General features: G+C 39.5%; 1 protein-coding gene across 1 annotated transcript; it reads left to right on the top strand.

Annotated features, from left to right (window-relative positions):
• The first annotated feature begins 893 nt into the window (after positions 1–893).
• Positions 894–3,431, top strand: LOC143631171 (BEL1-like homeodomain protein 1). The gene is made up of 4 exons (XM_077100015.1): positions 894–1,803; positions 1,900–2,285; positions 2,379–2,439; positions 2,529–3,431. The coding sequence occupies exons 1-4, from the start codon at positions 1,036–1,038 to the stop codon at positions 3,219–3,221; spliced, it is 1,908 nt and encodes a 635-aa protein (XP_076956130.1). The 5' UTR covers positions 894–1,035; the 3' UTR covers positions 3,222–3,431.
• Positions 3,432–19,642: the final 16,211 nt, after the last annotated feature.

Genomic DNA, 19,642 nt, shown 5'->3' with positions numbered 1-19,642 from the left:
GGATAAACCTTCGAACCTCCGACAAACTGGACAGGACATCATTGGTACTTCTAGGTAAACAGCGGTAAATTTAATTAACAAAGTGAAAAGAAACATAAATAAAAATAGAAATTGTTCAGTACATTCATACAATTTCAAGAAAATTTTGCGTGCAAGTCAAAAGAATAGTAACACACATAAAAATAAATTTGTAGAGGTTGATATCATTAAAGTAAGGAGGTGTTATGGTGGTTGGCCCAGTGTTCCTTCAGAATTTAATTGCTTTATCATCAAACTATACCCATCCAACTACACAAATTTTGACAAATGAGAGAAAAAAATCTAAAAAGAATAGTATTAAATCAATAAAAAATAAAAAAAATTAAATGGAAGAAAACAAAACAGGACCCCCATCCCACAACCTAACCTTGTGTCATCCATCATCATCACAGCATCATCTTCTTCCAATTATTATAACCACATATTATACTTTAGTTTTATTTATTTATTTATATGATGTTTTTGTAATTAGATAATAAAATAAATAATTAGAAAAGGTAGTTTGGGTTGTAGAAGGTGACGTTTCCTCGTTTTTCAGATGTGAGTATCTTCTGACACACATATAACTTTGATATATGAAGCAAGCTGCTCATTTGTTGTTTGTTTAATCACACATCCACATCTCTCTCTCTCTCTCTCTCTCTCTCTCTCTCTCTCTCTCTCTCTCTCTCTCGCTCTCTCTCTCTCTCATCTTTGTTTAGTGAGAGAGTAGCAACTTATTATTATTATTATTATTATCATCATCATCATCATCATCATCATCATCATCATCATCATCAAAGCTTCTGCATCAAATGATTTGAAAAGGAAGGTCAAATCAACCACACACCAACAACACACATACATACCATACCATACCTTCCCTTCTTTGATTCATTCGCAGGTAGCTTTCCCTTCAATATCAATATATCATATACATATATATATATACACATCTAGAGAGAGAAACTGAGAAACACACACATATGTATATATATAGAATATAGACAAAGATCCATGGCAAGTTATTATAATGGAAACTCAGAGATTCAAGGTGGAGATGGGTTGCAAACGTTGGTTTTAATGAATCCAGGTTATGTTAATTATTCTGACGGTCAACCACCGCCGTCACAGCCGGGCAATTTCATGTTTCTAAACAATAATCAACCGGTGTCTTTACCCCAGGCGCCACCACCAACTACCCAACAATTTGTCGGCATCCCGCTTTCCACGCAACCTCCTGTGTCTATTCATTCGCAGCACGACATCTCGGGCATACACGCGTTCATGCCACGGGTTCACTACAACGTGTACAACCCGGCGGAGATGGGGCAAGACGTCACAAGATTCCAGCAAGGACTCTCGTTGACGCTGTCCTCTCAGCAGCATGGGTTTAGATCCCAGGCTGCTAGAGGACAGACTGTTTCTCCCACCACCGGTGACGAGAGTAGGGCTCTTAGCACCAGGGGTGGTGGTGCTAGCGGTGGATCCACACCGTCAGCGTCTGGGATCGCAAACGGTGTAAGTAGTGTGCTGTTGAATTCAAAATACTTAAACGCGACACATGAGTTACTTGAAGAAGTGGTTAATGTGAGTAAAAGTGTTTTGAACAATTCGGATCAGTCCACCAAGAATCTCAAGATAACCGGTGACGTATCCTCGCCAACAACCGCTAGAAGCGGAGGAGAAGAAACGACCGGTAAACGTGACGGTCCCGAGCTTACCACTGCAGAGAGACAAGAAATACAAATGAAGAAAGCAAAGCTGGTGAACATGCTTGATGAGGTAATAGTCTATTATTATTATTATTATTATTAATATATTTAACAATTAACAAATATAAACATTTTGTGTTCTAAATTTTGGGGATTTAATATGAAGGTAGAACAGAGGTACCGGCAGTACCACAACCAGATGCAACTTGTGATCACATGGTTCGAACAAGCAGCCGGAATTGGGTCGGCTAAAACCTACACATCACTAGCACTCCAGACCATTTCAAAGCAATTCAGGTGCCTAAAAGACGCGATTATCGGGCAGACCAAGGCCGCTAGCCGTAGCTTAGGTGAAGAAGAAGATGCTGGTGTCAGTGGAAAGACCGAGGGCGGCGGTTCACGGCTGAAATTTGTCGATAATCAGCTCCGGCAGCAGAGGGCTTTACAGCAATTAGGGATGATCCAACATAACGCTTGGAGACCGCAACGTGGATTACCAGAGCGCTCTGTTTCGGTTCTTCGTGCTTGGCTGTTTGAACACTTTCTGCATCCGTAAGAATCGTAATAATTTGATAATATACAAAGTCGTTCAAATTCGTTGGTGTTCTTCTATGATTTCTGATGAATTTTGCGAATTATGTTTAGATATCCTAAAGATTCGGACAAACATATGCTCGTGAAACAAACTGGACTTACTAGAAGTCAGGTATGCTCTTTACGTACATCGGTGTCTGATTTGTAAGAGAAAAATAAATAAACCGTAACTAATATATTCTGTCAAATAATGCGCTTCAGGTTTCAAACTGGTTCATAAATGCCCGAGTTAGGCTATGGAAGCCGATGGTAGAGGAGATGTACTTGGAAGAAATAAAGGAACAAGAACAAGGCCGATCGGAAGAAAACAAAGCGAGCAAAAGCGAACAAAGCGATGATGGGAAAAGTCTGTCGCCACAGGGTTCAAAACGAGGGTTCAACCCACCTCCACCCCCACAAATGACGGGTTCCACCACCGTCTCCACCTCCCCCACTGACTTCCAAAACCCATCGGGTTTCACTCTTGTGAACTCGTCACAAATGGAAGGAATTGCACAATTCAGCCCTAAAAAACCACGAAGCCACGACAGTCAACAACAACAGCAACAACAAACTTCAGAGGTAGGCTTTACACTAATGGGAAACCCAACCGACTTCATGGGCAGTTTAGGTGGTTACCCTATTGGGGAAATAGGGCGGTTTACCGCCGAGCAATTCCAACAGCCATATTCGGGTAACACGGTCTCTTTGACTCTAGGTCTTCCGCATTGCGATAACCTATCAATGTCGGGAACCCATCAAAACTTCCTCCCGAATCAAAACATTCAACAAACTAATGAATTTGAAGTTTTGAATCAACCGTCTTCTTCACACTCAACCGCTATGTATGAAACTATGAGCATTCCGAACCCGAAAAGGTTTGCAGCTCAGCCATTGCCGGACTTTGTTGCTTAATTAATCATGGTTAGTTGGATCAATGCAGATCTATATACTTTGAAGAACAAGGCCATTGAAGTTCTTCATAGATATAGATTAGGGTTTATAGATTATATGATGAGATGTATATTAATTTTGTACCAGGAGATGGATAGAATGGATTGGTATATTGTACGTACGTATCATGCATGTATTTATAACTAGGTATATCTTGGAGGGGGTATACAAGGTCAAATATTTATAATTAGCAATTGATCTTTTTTCTCTCAAATATACTAAATAAAAAGCGTTAGCGAAAATAAACAAGTTAACTGAGTAGAAAACAAAATTCAACATAAATTCCGATTTTAACCTAACCTGCTTTTGGATGGCTATCATGTTTGCAGTTAAGTACTTCGGTCCAATCTAAATCAGGTTTTAAGTGATTGACCAAGATCGAATTTGTTTTGGTGAATATTCAAAACTCATGGAGAACTATTGCTTGTGGCCTATTCAAGAAGTACTTGAATTTGCATGGGCTATCAAAACATACGATGCACCGATATGTGATATCTATCAAAATACCCCAAGTGGTAGTTAGGAAATCCATCCGAATTAATCCCAGTTTGAAAACTCTGTTAGTAACGATATACATTATGACAACCCAACTCGATCAATCTGTTTACACTTTTTGCCTAGGTTTAAAGCATATCAACATTTCTAGCAAATTCCCATATAACTTGTAACAATAGGGTTCGGAATCACACAAACTCGTAGTAGGCATTTAGTTCCTAAGATATATCTAGCTTGCATATTGTAGGTCTCGAAACCAGATCGGACAACGAATAGCTTTGTTCTTGATCAACATGCGAGACGGGTGCGGTGAAATCAAACGATAGAACAAAAATAAATAAAGATGATATAAACAAACGATCTCGTTATCGGATAAAAGATTTATAATATTAAACGAACCAATCCCACCTAAGGTGAGCTCCCCTTGAATGGGTGAAAACACCATACAAAACACACACATAAATAAAATAACAAGGTCCTATTTATAGAAAAAATATAAATATTTAGAAGATCTCCTTCCCGTTGAAGCTAAACACGTGCACCGAATCTCTCGTCTCATATCCGGTTTTCACGCCCACTTTATTTGCTTGACCATAACATATTTAACGGGTTTTGTCATATTAATATCGCAAGTCACAAATATTAGCCTTACAATCACCCCCTTGACTTGTAATATCAACTTTGTCAAATTGTGTCTCGCATCTTCACATATCACCCGATAAAACGAAGCCTCTTCCTTTCAGTTCACCCCCTCAAGATATGACCCACCTAATTCATTCATGAAGAAATTCCCTCTTCTTTATCCATTCTCTCGGATCTTAAGCAATATAGGTTGATAAGCTCTCGAATATCTACAAATCGATTTCGCATTACAGAATTCAACGGTCAAATAACAAAGCTTATTAATTCGTTTGAAGTTCACTCTCGGATCAAACTTCTCGAAAGCCTTAGAAATAAGAAGTTTTGAACACGGTAAAACAATGACGAAAACCTGAACAAGTTTGACTTTCTTCTGTTTGGTCAATCCGAACATTATTTACTTTTTCGGCCAAAAAGTATACCTTGTAACCAAATCCATGCCGCCCAACACAAATATTAAATACTTGGTCCTTTAACAGCTTTAGCTCATATCTTGCCCAAAAAAATTAAGATGTACCTGATGTCTTTGGTCTAATTCAGATCAGCACATATGCAGACCAATATGGAAAACTTACAACATTTGTAACCCTAGCTACAAACTAATTAGCCACCAAAGGTCACTACCGGAAAACCAAAGGTCACTACCGGAAAACCGATCACCGGTGACTGGCCGCCGGAAATCAGATTCCGGCCACCAAATTCGTCGTTGCCGCAGATAACAGACATCACCAGCTCCACATATCGTTGAACTCCCGGCCGCCACTGACATCATTACCCGTGACAATTTGCCGGAAGCCGCTGCCGATGTTTCTGGCACACCACTCAACGCTACCAAACACCAACATCACTCACCGGAAAACCGAATTCCGGTGACTGGCTCTCATAACTGGAAAAACGGGCTCCGGCAGCCATCTTATGTCGGAAAACCGTTAAACGCCACCACTATCTTCATCATAAACATATGGTAACCCGCCACCTTTGCCGGAAAACCGAGCTCAGGACACTAAAACTTTTAACTCCAATCCACCACCAAAACTGCCAGAAAAAAATTTACCGAAAAGAATTCCGGTGACATATTACCACATCACCATAGTAGATCTAATCTCCGTCACCCCATGTGGTCACTGCCAGAAAATCGGCCACCGGAAAGTCACCGAAAAAGAGATCCCGGTCTTCAATCACCGAAACCTCCTCTTTGGTCACCAGCGCCGCATCCCTGCCGAAAACACTATTACGGATCCACTGTCACTAGAACCTAATTTCCGGCCACCAAAACCACAGCCACTATCTTCATCCCACAGTTGCAAAAATCAGAGATAACCAACACTCACCCAACTGAATATTAGAGTTTGATTTTTATGTCTATAATCTATAGAATCGTAGCCGTAGAAGAACCCAAGGCTCGCAGAATTTCGGCGCATAGCGGAACGGTCCCGAAACACCGGATCTACAAGGACGAACTTCTAGCACGATTATTTCCAATTTTGTTTCCAAAATCTTTAAACTTTATTTTCAAAACTTAAATGGGTCTTTAAGAAATTAACGTCTCGGTTCGGGTAATCGCGAAATTAGAACCCGGATATCAAGAAAAAAGTTGAATCATTTGATTCGACCCGCTCTGATACCAAGTTTGGGTCCCAAAACCGGATCCGACAACGAACGTCTTTGTTCTTGATAAATGTGTGAGACGGGTGCGATGAAATCAAACGATCGAACGAATAAAAATAAAGATAATATAAATGAACGATCTCGTTATCGGATAAAACATTTATAATATTAAACGAACCAATCCCACCCAAGGTAAGATCCCCTTTGGGTGGGTGAAAACACCATACAAAACATATGCATAAATAAAAGAACAAGGTCCTATTTATAGCAAAATCATAAATATTCTAGAAGATCTCCTTCCCGTTGAAGCTAAACACGTGCATCAAATCTCTCGTCTCATACCTGGTTTTTACGCTCACTTTATTTGCTTGACCATAATATATTTAATGGGTTTTGTCATATTAATATCGCGAGTCATAAATATTAGCCTTACACATATTGTAGGTCCCGAAACAGAATCCGACGAACGAACGGATTTTGTTCTTGATAAGCAATCAAAATGGGTGCGGTGAAATCAATCGATCGAGCGAAGACAAATAAAGATAATATAAACGAATGATGTCATTATCGGTAAAAAGATTAATATATTAAACGAACTGACCCCACCCAAAGTGAGCTCCCCTCGGGTGGGTGATTTACAGTACAAAACACACACATAAATAAAACAACAAGGTGAGTTTTAAAGAGGAGTTAATAATAGTGAAAACTCCTTTTAAAGAAAAAACTTAAAAAGGAGTTAATAATAGTGAAAACTCCTTTTAAAGAAAAAACTTAAAAACTCCTAAAAACTTCTAAAAAACTATTTTTAACTTTTTTAAATTTTTTTTAAGTTTATTTTTTTCCCATTATTCTTATATGTTGTTATTGGTTCAAAAAAAAAAAACTTGTCGGTAACCTCGTCGGTATAATGCGCATGTGTAATAATGTGCATTGAATATTTGCAAAAGTGTTTGTATTGTATAGAATACAACACTATTGCACATATCTGATACACACTATTGTATATATGCAATATAAGACTAATACACACATCGAATACACATTAGTACCTATGTGTAATACAACATTAACGCACATGTGCACCACAACGACTTTTATTTTATTATTATTTTTTTCATATAATACAACACTACTACACAAATACAATACACAAATATTGAATATATGCAATAAAACACTATTAAACTCAAAAATACATAGTAATACACATGTGTAATACAACGGTATCGTACAGTAATACGTATGTGCATTACATGGGTTTTTTTTTATATTTTTATATTTTTCGAGTAAAATATAAGAAAATATAAGAATAATGGCTAAAATAGAATTTTAAAAATATTTTTTTATTTTTAATTAAAAATAATTCTTTAGGAGTTTTTTAGTTTTCTCTCAAAAGGTGAGTTTTCTCTTGATCCTCTCTCTCTATATATATATATATAACGAGTTTTGTTACATTGATATCACCGTGTCTCGCATCTTCACAAATCATCTCACCTCAAGGTATGACCCACCTATATTTAATCTTGAAGTAGTTTCGCTTCTTTATCCACCCTCTCGGATCTTAAGTTTTATATAGGCATGAGATGAGCTCGAATATCCACAAACCAATCTCGAATTACGAGCTTCATCGATCAAATGACAAAATTATTAACTCCTCTTTAAATCCAAATTCATATCCAATTTGTTCAAAGTTCACCCCACGGATCCAATTTCCCGAACGCCTTGAAAATAATATAGAAATAATAAGCTTTGAATAAGGTCAAACAATGACGAAAGCCCGATAAATTTTGAATTTCTTCGGTTTTAGTTAATCCAACAAATAATTATTTTTCCCTTAAAGAACATTGCACATAATCCGGCCAAATAGATTTATTCAGCCAATTAATAGCAGAATTTCCACCTACGAGTACCTTATATTAGACCAACTCTAGCCCAAGATTTACTAGTCTAACATCTATAAGCTTGCCAAAATCTGAGTTAATTGTAGGCCTAAAACAGCAAGCAACTAGCCCATTTAGATGGTCCAATAGGTAGTCAACATGGAGACGGGAACCCTATCTGCAATATGATGCACCCACTGTGCATCGGCCTCCACAAAGTCACCGTATATATATTCAGTTGAAAAGACGTAATATACATCGGATACCGGAACTATAAACTGCCATGTACATCAACAGCCTTGAATCATCATTTATCAATGGTCACCGCCGGCCACCCTTTGCCAGTAAACGTAGCTCCGGCCATTCACATTCCTAACAACCACCATTACAAGCCATAGAGCAAACAACGGCTACCGGTCTCCACTATCGGAAAACCAGCATCACCTTATTTAAAAATCGGCTACGAATCCAACTCTGAAAACACGAGACGAACTTCAAGCATCTTTATTTATCCAACTGTTTAAACTTTATTTACAAGCATCAAACTTTATTTCGAAAACTTCAACAAATATTCAAAAACATCTAGAAATTAACATCTCGGTTTGGGTAATCGCAGAATTAGAACCCGAATATCAAGAACAAATTCGAATAAGTTGATTCGACCCGCTCTGTACCACTTGTAGGCCCCGAAACTAGAACCAACAAATGAAAGAATTTTTTTTCTTGATAAGCGATCGAGACGGGTGCCGTGAAATCAAATGATCAAATGAAGACAAATAAAGATATATAAACGAATGATCTCGTTATTTGTAAAAAGATACCATAACATATTAAACGAACCGATACCACCCAAGGTGAGCTCCCCTCTTGTGGGTGATTGTTGATACACGTTTTGTTCGTCTCGGTCTTTATTAGTTTATTATTATAATTCAATGATAATGTAAGTGCTAGTAACGTAAATATGCCTATTCGCTCTTTTGTTAGATACATTCGTTACCTGGTATCAGAGACATTTGATCTGATCTTCGTGGTGTTTCGTTGAATAATTGTATTAATTCATCAAGTATTGAGTATATTTCTGGAGGAATCGATATTACTTGGTGTTTTGGTTAAGTTCCTATGAAACTGAGTCTTATCGTAATTGTAATTGGACTAAGATAATTGTAATTAGGAGTGTTCATAAGGTAATTGGAACTAGTTATGGATGTTTGAGTTTGGATTGAGTTGAATTGCCTAGTTAAGTTGATTGAATTGATAGGTTATTGAGGTTTTGAATCGGTTGTTAATGGCTGGTGGTTAATTGGACAATTGAGGTCCGGATTTTAGTGTTTGTGATTACGGACTAGCATATTGAGGTTGGGATTCAAATTCCGAGCAGATTTATATAGGTTGTGTTGATTTCGGACAAGTCAGGACTGAGATTGAATGTTTGAAGATATGAAGGCTGATTCGTTAACTGTTTGAACATTGATTCGTTAATCAATCATTCATTACCATGTAACTGATCATTCGTCCAATTTCTTTCATTTCACATTCGTTATTCAAAATGTTATTCGTTTAACACATTCGTTCCATTACTTATTCTCTAAGACCCACATTCGCTATTCATTTCACATTCGTTACTCCCTTCATTCGCTAACCAGTGTTCATTCGCTACACAGTATTCATTCACTAAATTGTATCTCATTCGTTAAAGTGTACTTTCGATAAAATTATAGTTGACAAGTTTAGTCCTTGATTTTTCAAATTTATGATCACATGGCTTCTCAAAATGCCACGTATTATGCGTTAGCATCCCAGAATGCGTTAATGCAACAGATGCTATCATTGGACAATGAAATTGGTACTCACAACAAATGTCCAAAACTCCTGAAGCTGTGTGAGTTTGCTCAGTGGGAACCGAGGTTTCATGCTCATTTGGGTTCGATACATCCAATCAGTGTTCGTTTTCTTGATGGAGTCTACAAGGAACCTCTTGTAGGTAGTGATACACTTGATTGGACTCTAAAGGATGATAAGCATTATGAAGCCCAGGAAATTAAAGATTATTGTTGGTGCATGATGTCAGTAGTTCAGTGTCTAGTGTCTGTAATCGCGTTTGTAATGTTTTATGTTTTGTATAAGCGAAGTTGCTAAAAATTTCGCTGATATGGGCGAACTTGTTAGACAAGCGAAGTTAGTGACAACTTCGCCTGAACATGCCAGGCGAAGTTGTCGTGATTATATAAGCCATCTGTTACGGCTTATTAATAATTGATTCAGTTTTACAGTTTTCGTGTATTCGAGTCAGGGAGAGTCTGTAATCAAGTGATCTTCGTATCACGTGTTTAAGGTTGGTATACAATGTGTTTGATTATCGTGTGTTAATCGTATTGTTTTCTATACTCGTAACGTCTTACGTAGGGATTCCGCACCTGCGTAGTACGTGATATCTCGTGTAGATCCGGCTGGGAACCTACAATTGGTATCAGAGCTTTTGCTCGATTGTGTGGTTCGGGATTATCACGCGGGTATAGAAATCGTTCCGTTCGACTATTCGCGGGACGAGTTTTCTGAGTTTTTGTGTTATACTCTCCTCCTACAAGCTTAAACAACCTTAACACCTTCACAAACCTTGAAAAACCCAGAAATCTAATCTGCAGAAGCTTCGTGTTCATCAGGCGAAGTTGCCGTCACTGTTACTAGGGTTACGGCGAGATATAAGGTTAAGCGAAGTTATCCACAACTTCGCCTACCTCTTTAAGTTCGCTTACCTCAAGCGAAGTTACCCACAACTTCGCCTACCTCCCAAGTTCGCTCAACTTAAGCGAAGTTATTCTTAACTTCGCCTATCAGCGAATTTAAGAAAGTGAGCGACGTTACAAATTCACGCGAAGTTAAGCTTTAAGCGAAGTTATCCACAACTTCGCCAACAGTGCTGTTTGAAAATAAATTTTTTTTTATTTTCGGATTTCTTTGAGTTTAGAGAAAGATGTCTTCGATAAACATTACTGAACTAGTAAAGATGGAAGTAGAAGCAGGTTCGGCTACAAAGGCAGCTAAGATGCTCAAGAAAACTGATTATGTAGCGTGGAAAGATCGTTTTGAACAATATGTCAAGTATCAAGATGCCAAGATGTGGGTGTGTATACAAGATGGTTACATTCCACCTACTACTGAGTATGAAGGTCGTGATCAGATCAAGAAGTACAAAGAAATGGAAGATGAAGAGAAGAAGATGTATGAGGCAGAAAGTAAAGCTCATGCAGCAATTACAATGGCTCTTCCACAAGAGATTCTGCACACTTTCAGAAAGTACAAGACTGCTAGAGAGCTTTGGGAAGCTCTTGAAAACCGTTTTGAGGGCAATGTGGGAATTCGTGTTTCTAAGATTAAACTTCTAAAAACCCAATTCTCGGTCTTCAAGTATCTGAAAAACGAATCACTTGATGATATCATCACCAGATATTATCATCTGATGACTGAACTCAGCAACTATTCAATTGCATACAAAGAAGATGAGATTGTTGAGAAGCTTCTTGATGCTCTCCCACCAAAATGGGAGATGTATACAGTGTTGATGAGAGAAGATAAAGACTTTGCTGACTATGACCTGGAGACAGCAGTTAACAAGCTAAGAACGTTTGAACTGAACATGGTACGAAAGGAGACACCTACCGATCAGGTTCAAGATCCGGGTATGTATGGGGCAAAGGTTAACTCTGGATCAAGTTTGAAAACGGAATCATCTGCTTATTACTCTAAGGGAGAGTCAGGCGCGAGCTCAACACATGAGGGACATGTATCTCTCAACTTGAACGGTGATGTGTGCTATGTAGCTGGAGGGTCAAATGCTTCTCAACCTCAAGCGAACAAGAGTAGTTATTCCCCGAGTGTTTCAAACAACAACTACTCGAAGATGCCCATGAGTGTCAAATCTGCTGAACAGCAATTTGCTCTCTATGCATCTTTTATTGCTTCGTATGAGAACTACATTCAGGGTAAGATCGTTGATCCTGCAGTTTTGGATGAAGACTATGACCAGATCGATGCTGATGATCTGGAGGAGATGGATCTGCAGTGGCAGATGGCCATGATAGTGAGAAGGGTAAAGAGGTTCATGAAGAAGACTGGCAGGAAGTTTGTCGGTGAGAGGCCAGGGTTTGATAAGTCGAAGGTTCGCTGCTACAACTGTCAGCAGAATGACCACTTTGCAAAAGAATGCAAGAATGAACGTGTAGAACGCAGTCAGAACAGATCTACACAGCAAAGTGGTAGTGGTAATGACTATAGAGCCATGATTTCCAAACAGAACGAAGAATACAACTGGAATCTGCATGTTGAAGAAGTATTTGAACAGGCCAACTTGGCAAACATCGAAAATGCAGATAGTGAGAAGGGAACTAGCGAAGATGAAGCGTACATGGCAGATTTAGCAGACCAGCTCTCCGAGGTAAGTATCGAACTCCCTTGTGCTAAGTGTGAACTTCTGTCTGAACAACTGACAACTCTAACTGATCAGTTTGTTAGTTTGGATGCGCAATATAAAACTTTAAAAGAAGATCATCACTTCACTAAAGCTAGAGAAAATAGTTACAAAGTAAAAATTAAAGCTAGTGAAACAGATATTAAAAGTCTTAAAGCAAAGCTTGCTGAAAAAATAAATATGATTGATCTTAGCTATGAGGTTCTAGAAGAAAAAACCAAACTAATAGCTGAAAGAGAAAAACAGATAGCTGATCACCAGGTAAAAGTGGTGGAACTTAACAGGAAACTGGAACAATTCAGAAATTCCTCCGCTATACTTGATCACCTTGTTAGTGATCAAGGTTCTCCAAAAAGGCGAGGAATTGGTTATCATGAAGTTCCACCACCTTTCAATCATAATTACACTTTTAACCCTTGTAATCAGAAATCTGTCGATGTTGACTATGGTCAGACAGTTACAGTTCCAGTTACTGCTAAAGAACCAGAAGTTAGTAAGCCTGTTGCAAGTGTTAAAATCTCTGCACCGAGTCCTGTCTCATCTAACTCGGACAAGTCTTCTGAGTCGAGTGAGACAAATCAAGAGGAAGTGTTACCAAAAAGTGGAGAGAAAAAGAAAACATCTGAAAAGAAGTCTCCACTAAACCCGTATGTCCCACCATATGTGAGACAAACGGGCAGTAATACAGCCTCAACATCTAAGACAACTTTTGATAAGAAAGTTGAAAACAGGTGTTGTTTTAGATGTAATCAACAAGGACATCTTGTTGCTGATTGCCCTCTGAAGCAAAAATTCAGAGGTGTGAGGCCTTTAAAATCTGAGAAAAGAGCTAACAGTAATCAATTTAATGATAAAACTGAAAACCCATCGAATTTCAGAAAATGGACTAATCCAGGTTTTCAAAGAAATAGATCTCAGTTTTTCACTGGTAACACCCAAACCATAACTAATAATTCATTTAATTCAAGACGGTTTGGATGGCCTCATAGACAATCCACAAGAAGGTATCCTGTTAGGACTCACAGAAATGATTATGATACTAACTTTGGACAGCCAAGGTACGGGATGTATCAATCCAAGACCAAGAGGTCTTGGGTCCCAAGATTCTAATAATCCGCTTTAATCGTGCAGGAACAGTTGAACAGGGCTGCCAACAATCAATGGGTTGTGGATAGCGGCTGTTCCCGGCACATGACGGGTAACAAGAAATTGTTACAAGACTGGAAACCTGTTCAAGGTGGTAGAGTGAGTTTCGCAGGAGAGAGCGGTGGAAAGATCACAGGAATTGGGACTGTGACTAACGGGAAGATGACGCTAGAGAAAGTTAACTTTGTTGAAGAACTGAAGCACAATCTGCTGAGTGTTTCGCAGATCTGTGACAAGGATTATACCGTGCATTTCACGAAGAATGAGGCGATTGTGTTGTATCCTGGTTTTAAGATACAAGAGGACTGGATTGTTATGAAGGCTCCGAGAGTGAAGAATACGTATATCATGGATATGAGGTCTACTGAAATATCCACTGAAGAATCGTGTCTTTTGTCGAAAGCGACTGAATCAGAGTCCGAATTATGGCATAAAAGAATGGGGCACATTCATCTTCGTAAGATGAACTACCTTATCAAAAATGGGCTTGTGTTGGGGGTTCCCTTGAAGAATTTCAACTTCGAAGACAAATGCTTATCATGCAAGAAGGGAAAGCAACACAAGAAATCCCATCTTACCAAAAAGGTCAATTCAATTGTCAGTACCCTAGAATTACTTCACATGGATCTCTTCGGTCCCGTGAATGTAAAAAGTCTAGGAGGAACATCGTACTGCTTGGTGATTACTGATGATTTTTCTCGATACTCGTGGGTATATTTCCTGAAGTCGAAGGATGAAACTGTTCAGATGGTAATAAATTTGATTACCAAAGTTGAGAACTTTATGGGAAAAAGAGTTAAATACATCAGGAGTGACAATGGGACTGAGTTCAAGAACTATCAGATGGAGATCTTCTGCCTACAGAAGGGGATTGAACACCAATACAGCGCACCGTATACTCCGCAACAAAATGGAGTGGCTGAGAGGAAGAACAGAACTTTGATTGAAGGAGCCAGGACCATGCTGGCTGATTCGAAACTTCCCGTGGTGTTCTGGGCTGAAGCTGTTGCTACAGCCTGTTATATCCTTAATAGAGTGTTAACTGTTAAAAGATTAAATAAAACCTGTTATGAACTAATGCATGGGAGAAAGCCCAACTTGAGTGGTCTTGAACCATTCGGGTCCCCGTGTTCGATATTAAAGACCAATTCAAAATTTTGTGAAGTAGCCGACGTAGGAATCTTAGTCGGATACGTTGTTGGGACTCCCAACAGACGGGTCTTTAATACATCGACCAGCAAGGTTGAGGTGGTGTGTAACACTGATATCACAAGTTACAAATCACCAAAACCAAGCACGGGACCCGCTGGGGTTTTTGACTATGATAGACTTTTTAAATCTTTTAACATGCCTTATTTGGATTTTGCAGAAGATGAGGAACGAATTGCTACAAGATGATATGCGATGAGGAAGACACTTTGGTGCAAAGACCACAGTATGATGAATGTCAGCCTTCCTCGTCAAATGCTGTCAATACCCCTGCTGCCTCTACTGAAGAGGAATTCATCAATCCGTTTCATTCTCAACATCAATCAACCATGGATGAGCTATCTTCGAACTTGGAAGATAATCTAAATGTCAGTTCGGTTCCGACTACGAGAATTCACAAAAATCACCCGTTGGAGAATGTGATAGGTGATCTGTCCGCCGGTGTACAAACAAGACAAAGCTTGAATGAGCACACCTGTGTTTACACAAGCATTAAAGACACGGGCATTATCAACGAATGCTTGTACACCTGCTTTATCAGCCAGATTGAACCAAAGAACTATCAAATGGCTCTTAAGGACAGCTCGTGGGTCGAAGCCATGCAAGAAGAGTTAGCTCAGTTTAAGAAAATGGAAGTATGGAACTTGGTCGCAAAACCAAGAAATGTGCATGCGATTGGCACAAAATGGGTCTTTAAATGTAAGAGAGATGAGAAAGGGGTTGTTATCAGGAATTAGGCGAGGCTGGTTGTTAAAGGCTTTAATCAACAAGAGGGGATTGATTACAATGAGGTGTTTGCTCCTGTGGCAAGATTGGAAGCCATTCGACTGTTTTTGGCATTTGCTGCTCATAAGGAGATGAAAGTTTTTCAGTTGGATGTGAAGAGCGCGTTCCTAAACGGTAAAGTCGATGAGGTTGTGTATGTTGAGCAACCTCCGGGTTTTCCTGACCCTGACTTTCCCGATCACGTGTACAAGCTAAGTAAAGCGCTGTATGGACTACATCAGGCACCTCGTGCCTGGTACTCAATGTTATCCGATTACTTGCTTGAGAATGAGTTTGAAAGAGGTAAGATTGATAGCACGTTGTTCTTCAAGAGAAAGGGAAGCGACTTTCTGCTGGTGCAAGTCTACGTGGATGACATTATCTTTGCTGCATCAAAGGTCACCATGTGTCAGGAGTTTGAGGCCGTCATGAAGAAGAGATTTGAAATGAGTGCTATGGGTGAACTAACTTTCTTTTAAGGATTGCAGGTTGATCAGAAGAAAGACGGGATGTTCATTCATCAGACGAAGTATGTCCATGATGTTCTCAAACGCTTTAAGATGGAGGACAGCACTCCATATGAAACTCCAGTCTGCGTCAATCAAAAATTGGGTGCTGATTCAGATAACGATGCAGACGTGGACCCAACCCAATATCGAGCTATTATAGGTTCTTTAATGTACTTAACTGCTTCTAGGCCTGAATGTTTGCTGTTTGTCTTTGTGCACGCTTTCAGGAAAACCCAAAAGAATCTCATTTGAAGGGTGCGAAGAGCATACTGCGGTATCTCAAGGGCAAGCCGAAGCTAGGGTTATGGTACCCGAGAGGAGGAGACTTGGAGTTAGTCGCTTACACAGATTCTGATTATGGAGGGTGCAATCAGAGTCGGAAATCTACAACTGGTGGATGTCAGTTTCTTGGTGGCAGATTGGTGTCTTGGCAATGCAAGAAGCAGACTTCAGTCGCAATTTCAACCTGTGAAGCAGAATACATGGCAGCATCCAACTGCTGCTCCCAGGTTCTTTGGATTCAACAACAGTTGCGCGACTATGGTCTGAATTTCTCACTTACTCCTATTTGCATTGATAACACTGCTGCTATCTCAGTAACTAACAATCCCGTGAAGCACAGTAAAACTAAACATATTGACATACGTCATCATTTTATACGGGATTGTGCTGAGAAGAAGCTGATTGAGCTCGAAAAGGTTGATATGTTAGATAATTTCACTGACTTATTCACGAAAGCGTTTGACAAAACTAGATTTCAAAACCTTGTTGAGCTGAATGGGATGATCAATCCCGAGTAACCATGCTTTGTGTTTGATTAAAAAAAAAAACGTCACTATCGCTTAGAATTATGTCGGTTGCCTCAGTTTGAAGGACATGTCTTAGGATATGTTTGGTCCTCATTTCTACTTGTAGAATATGAGGATAGCCATTAACCAGATGACTGAAAGTGACCGGGGCGGTTTATGATGAGTTTTCATTCTTTCGCTTAAAATTAGTCGATCATACTTAGTTAGAAGGACACATACTAGTATGTGGTCGGTCCAGCTGATCCATTGGATCTTCGGGATAGCCGTTAACCTGAAGACTTTGATTTGGTCGGGGCGATAGAAGTTAAATTTTTCTTTTCGGGAGATGAAATTATTTTTCAAGTCTACTACTTCGTAAGAAGTTACTTTACTATGTTTAACAGAAAATTGATCCAACCTTGGAAAGTGATAGATATACTGATTCTGTGTGCTTAACTAGTGAAGTTATTAGGCTTAAAAGTCTTTAGAACAGTCATTGTATGTCATGGTAGCTTTTTATGGTGCGTAAAAGTAGAAGTGATACTAACTAAATCTACTCGATTTTTTGTGGAAACTCCTTAAGAGTTGTGCGTGTCTTCATACATATCTTTCCGAATGATAGGCAGAAAAGCGATTACCCAGTCATACACGAGCCCGTGAGTGTTCTGATTCCTGGGAAGTTAGCGTGTCAAGACACTGCAGTGATCCAGATTCGGGACTTGCGGTTATTTTCTACTTGAAATTGTGTATATACATGTTATATTAAAAAAAAAAAAATTAGAGTTCATAATGCTAATGATTATCAATCAAGACACCAGAAGGTGAACGGGAAGCAGAGTCTAAGATCGAAGAGTAATTACTACTTAATCAGACACTACGGGTCAAGGTCAATTCGGGGTGACTTGGGGAAAGCCAAACACGCTTTGAGAATAGATAGGAGGCATCATAATCTCTGAGTTGTTGCCCACTTAAGTTTTGAGCTTAATTGAACCTAACTCGTATCACAGAAACGATGAAAACCATTCTAAGTAGATTACCTGCTTACAACCTGTTTCTTTATGTCATAATACAGCTGAACACGGATCTGTGTGACAGTCACGAAATTAGTATGATTCCTGTTCGGATCTTTACTAAAACATGGTAGTCCCTGTCGAGACTGAAATTTGATCCCGTGTACCTTTGTTTTAAAGGTTTTTCTATTTTTGGAGTTGTATGATTTTATACCTGGTTACTTGGTCTTGATCGTTTCATTTAACACTTTAAAGGATGTTTTTAAAACTTAATTGCGAATTGTTCAAATTATGGGGTTTGTTTTGAAAAATTTTTAATTTCAGCGAAGTTCTGCATAACTTCGCCTGATAGGCGAAGTTATCCACAACTTCGCCGATACATCTGTGACCCTATATAAAGGACTCTAAAGGTCAAACTGTTCATTTATTTCAAAGTCCAGCGAACTTATACTCACAGAAACCTCGGCGAACTTATCGATTCTTTTATCATCAATCATTCTGTGTTTCTTTCTCGATTTCATTATCGATTAAAGGTGTGTAGGGGTCCATATTCGTATAATCATTGTCGTTAATGATTATCACAGGTCGATACGACCCGTTTCGTGACCTCGATTATTTGAAACCTAAAAACCCGATTTTCAAACTTGTTTTTATGTGATAGTAAACCACTTGAACGTATAAACCTTCATAAAATCATGTATTTCGGAGTCCTCGATCTCCGAAATCATCATCTACACGTCGTTCAACAACCTTAACTGTTGCCGATTCGAATTCGGCGAAGTTACAGTTTATGCGAAGTTATCCGTAACTTCGCCTGAGGTTTAACTTCGCCTGATTATTGATTTTGAAACAGTTTATGAGGCGATGTTGTGATTAGGCGAAGTTATCCGTAACTTCGCCTGGACCATTTTACTTAACTATTTTCAGACGAAGTTCAAGTTGAAGCGAAGTTGTTTCCCAACTTCGCCTCACCTTTAACTTCGCCTATACAGAATTGATCACAACTTCGCTCATGGTAACAGGCGAACTTGTGATTTGCTTTGACGTTTATCTAACTTAACCTGTTTGTTTCAGATATGGCTGCTATTGCTGGAGCAGGTGGTGCAGGCGGTGATGACTGAGGTGATCAACAAAGACAGTTCTTCCCGGGTCACAACATGTATATCACCTTAGACCCGGAAGCGAGCGGAGTTGATGATTTCCGCGAAATCATCACATTCCTTTTACGCTCGAGGATATTCTACGTCATTACAACAACTCTGCCGATATCCTTACCCAACATTGAGGATTTCTGGCAGACCGTGGAATACGACTGTAGAGTCGAGCCCCCGGTGATGCGCGCAACCGTCAACAATCAAATTGTTCAGTTCTCTTCTGAACATATACGGGCGGCTCTGTGGTTTGGAAACGAAACATGGGATGACCCGACGGAGTTTGTAGCTCCTTTCCGCGATGGGGCATTTTTGAGGATGGGTTATTCTGGTCCCTTGGGGGATTCGCAGAGAAGGAAGGGATTTCTGCTTGACCAGTGGCGCTTTCTCATACATGTTATGATAGTATGCATGTCAGGGAGAAAGGCGGGCACTAATGGCATGGGCGCGACCATGCAGTCAGCAATGACTGCTCTGACATACAACAAGCGATTCAGCTTTAGTCAGATGGTCTTTTACGAGATTGATCGTCAACGAAGAGCGATGGCGCGTGAGCGGTTCATCATGTATCCAAGATTCCTTCAAATGATCTTGAATCATGTTGCTCCAACACTTCCTTAGCGCCGTCCGATCCGATATGTAGAGAGTGTGAACAAACGGATCTTTGCCCAGTGTCGATCCTCCAGTGCGAGGAGCAAACCTGAGCTTCGTCCTCGC

This window comes from Bidens hawaiensis, unplaced genomic scaffold (assembly GCF_021521415.1).
Source record: "Bidens hawaiensis isolate Kalapana, Puna unplaced genomic scaffold, B.hawaiensis_p1.1 tig00005944_1, whole genome shotgun sequence".
Classification (NCBI taxonomy): Eukaryota; Viridiplantae; Streptophyta; class Magnoliopsida; order Asterales; family Asteraceae; genus Bidens; species Bidens hawaiensis.
The sequence above is the reverse complement of the archived record's forward strand: the minus strand, read 5'-3'. Positions and strand labels throughout refer to the sequence as shown.

Bases quoted from the DNA above. Each gene is read 5' to 3' on its own strand.
- LOC143631171 (XM_077100015.1), top strand. From the start codon at position 1,036: ATGGCAAGTTATTATAATGGAAACTCAGAGATTCAAGGTGGAGATGGG. The intron at 2,286-2,378 runs GTAAGAATCGTA...AATTATGTTTAG, and splicing joins TTTGAACACTTTCTGCATCC to ATATCCTAAAGATTCGGACA. The intron at 2,440-2,528 runs GTATGCTCTTTA...AATGCGCTTCAG, and splicing joins CTGGACTTACTAGAAGTCAG to GTTTCAAACTGGTTCATAAA.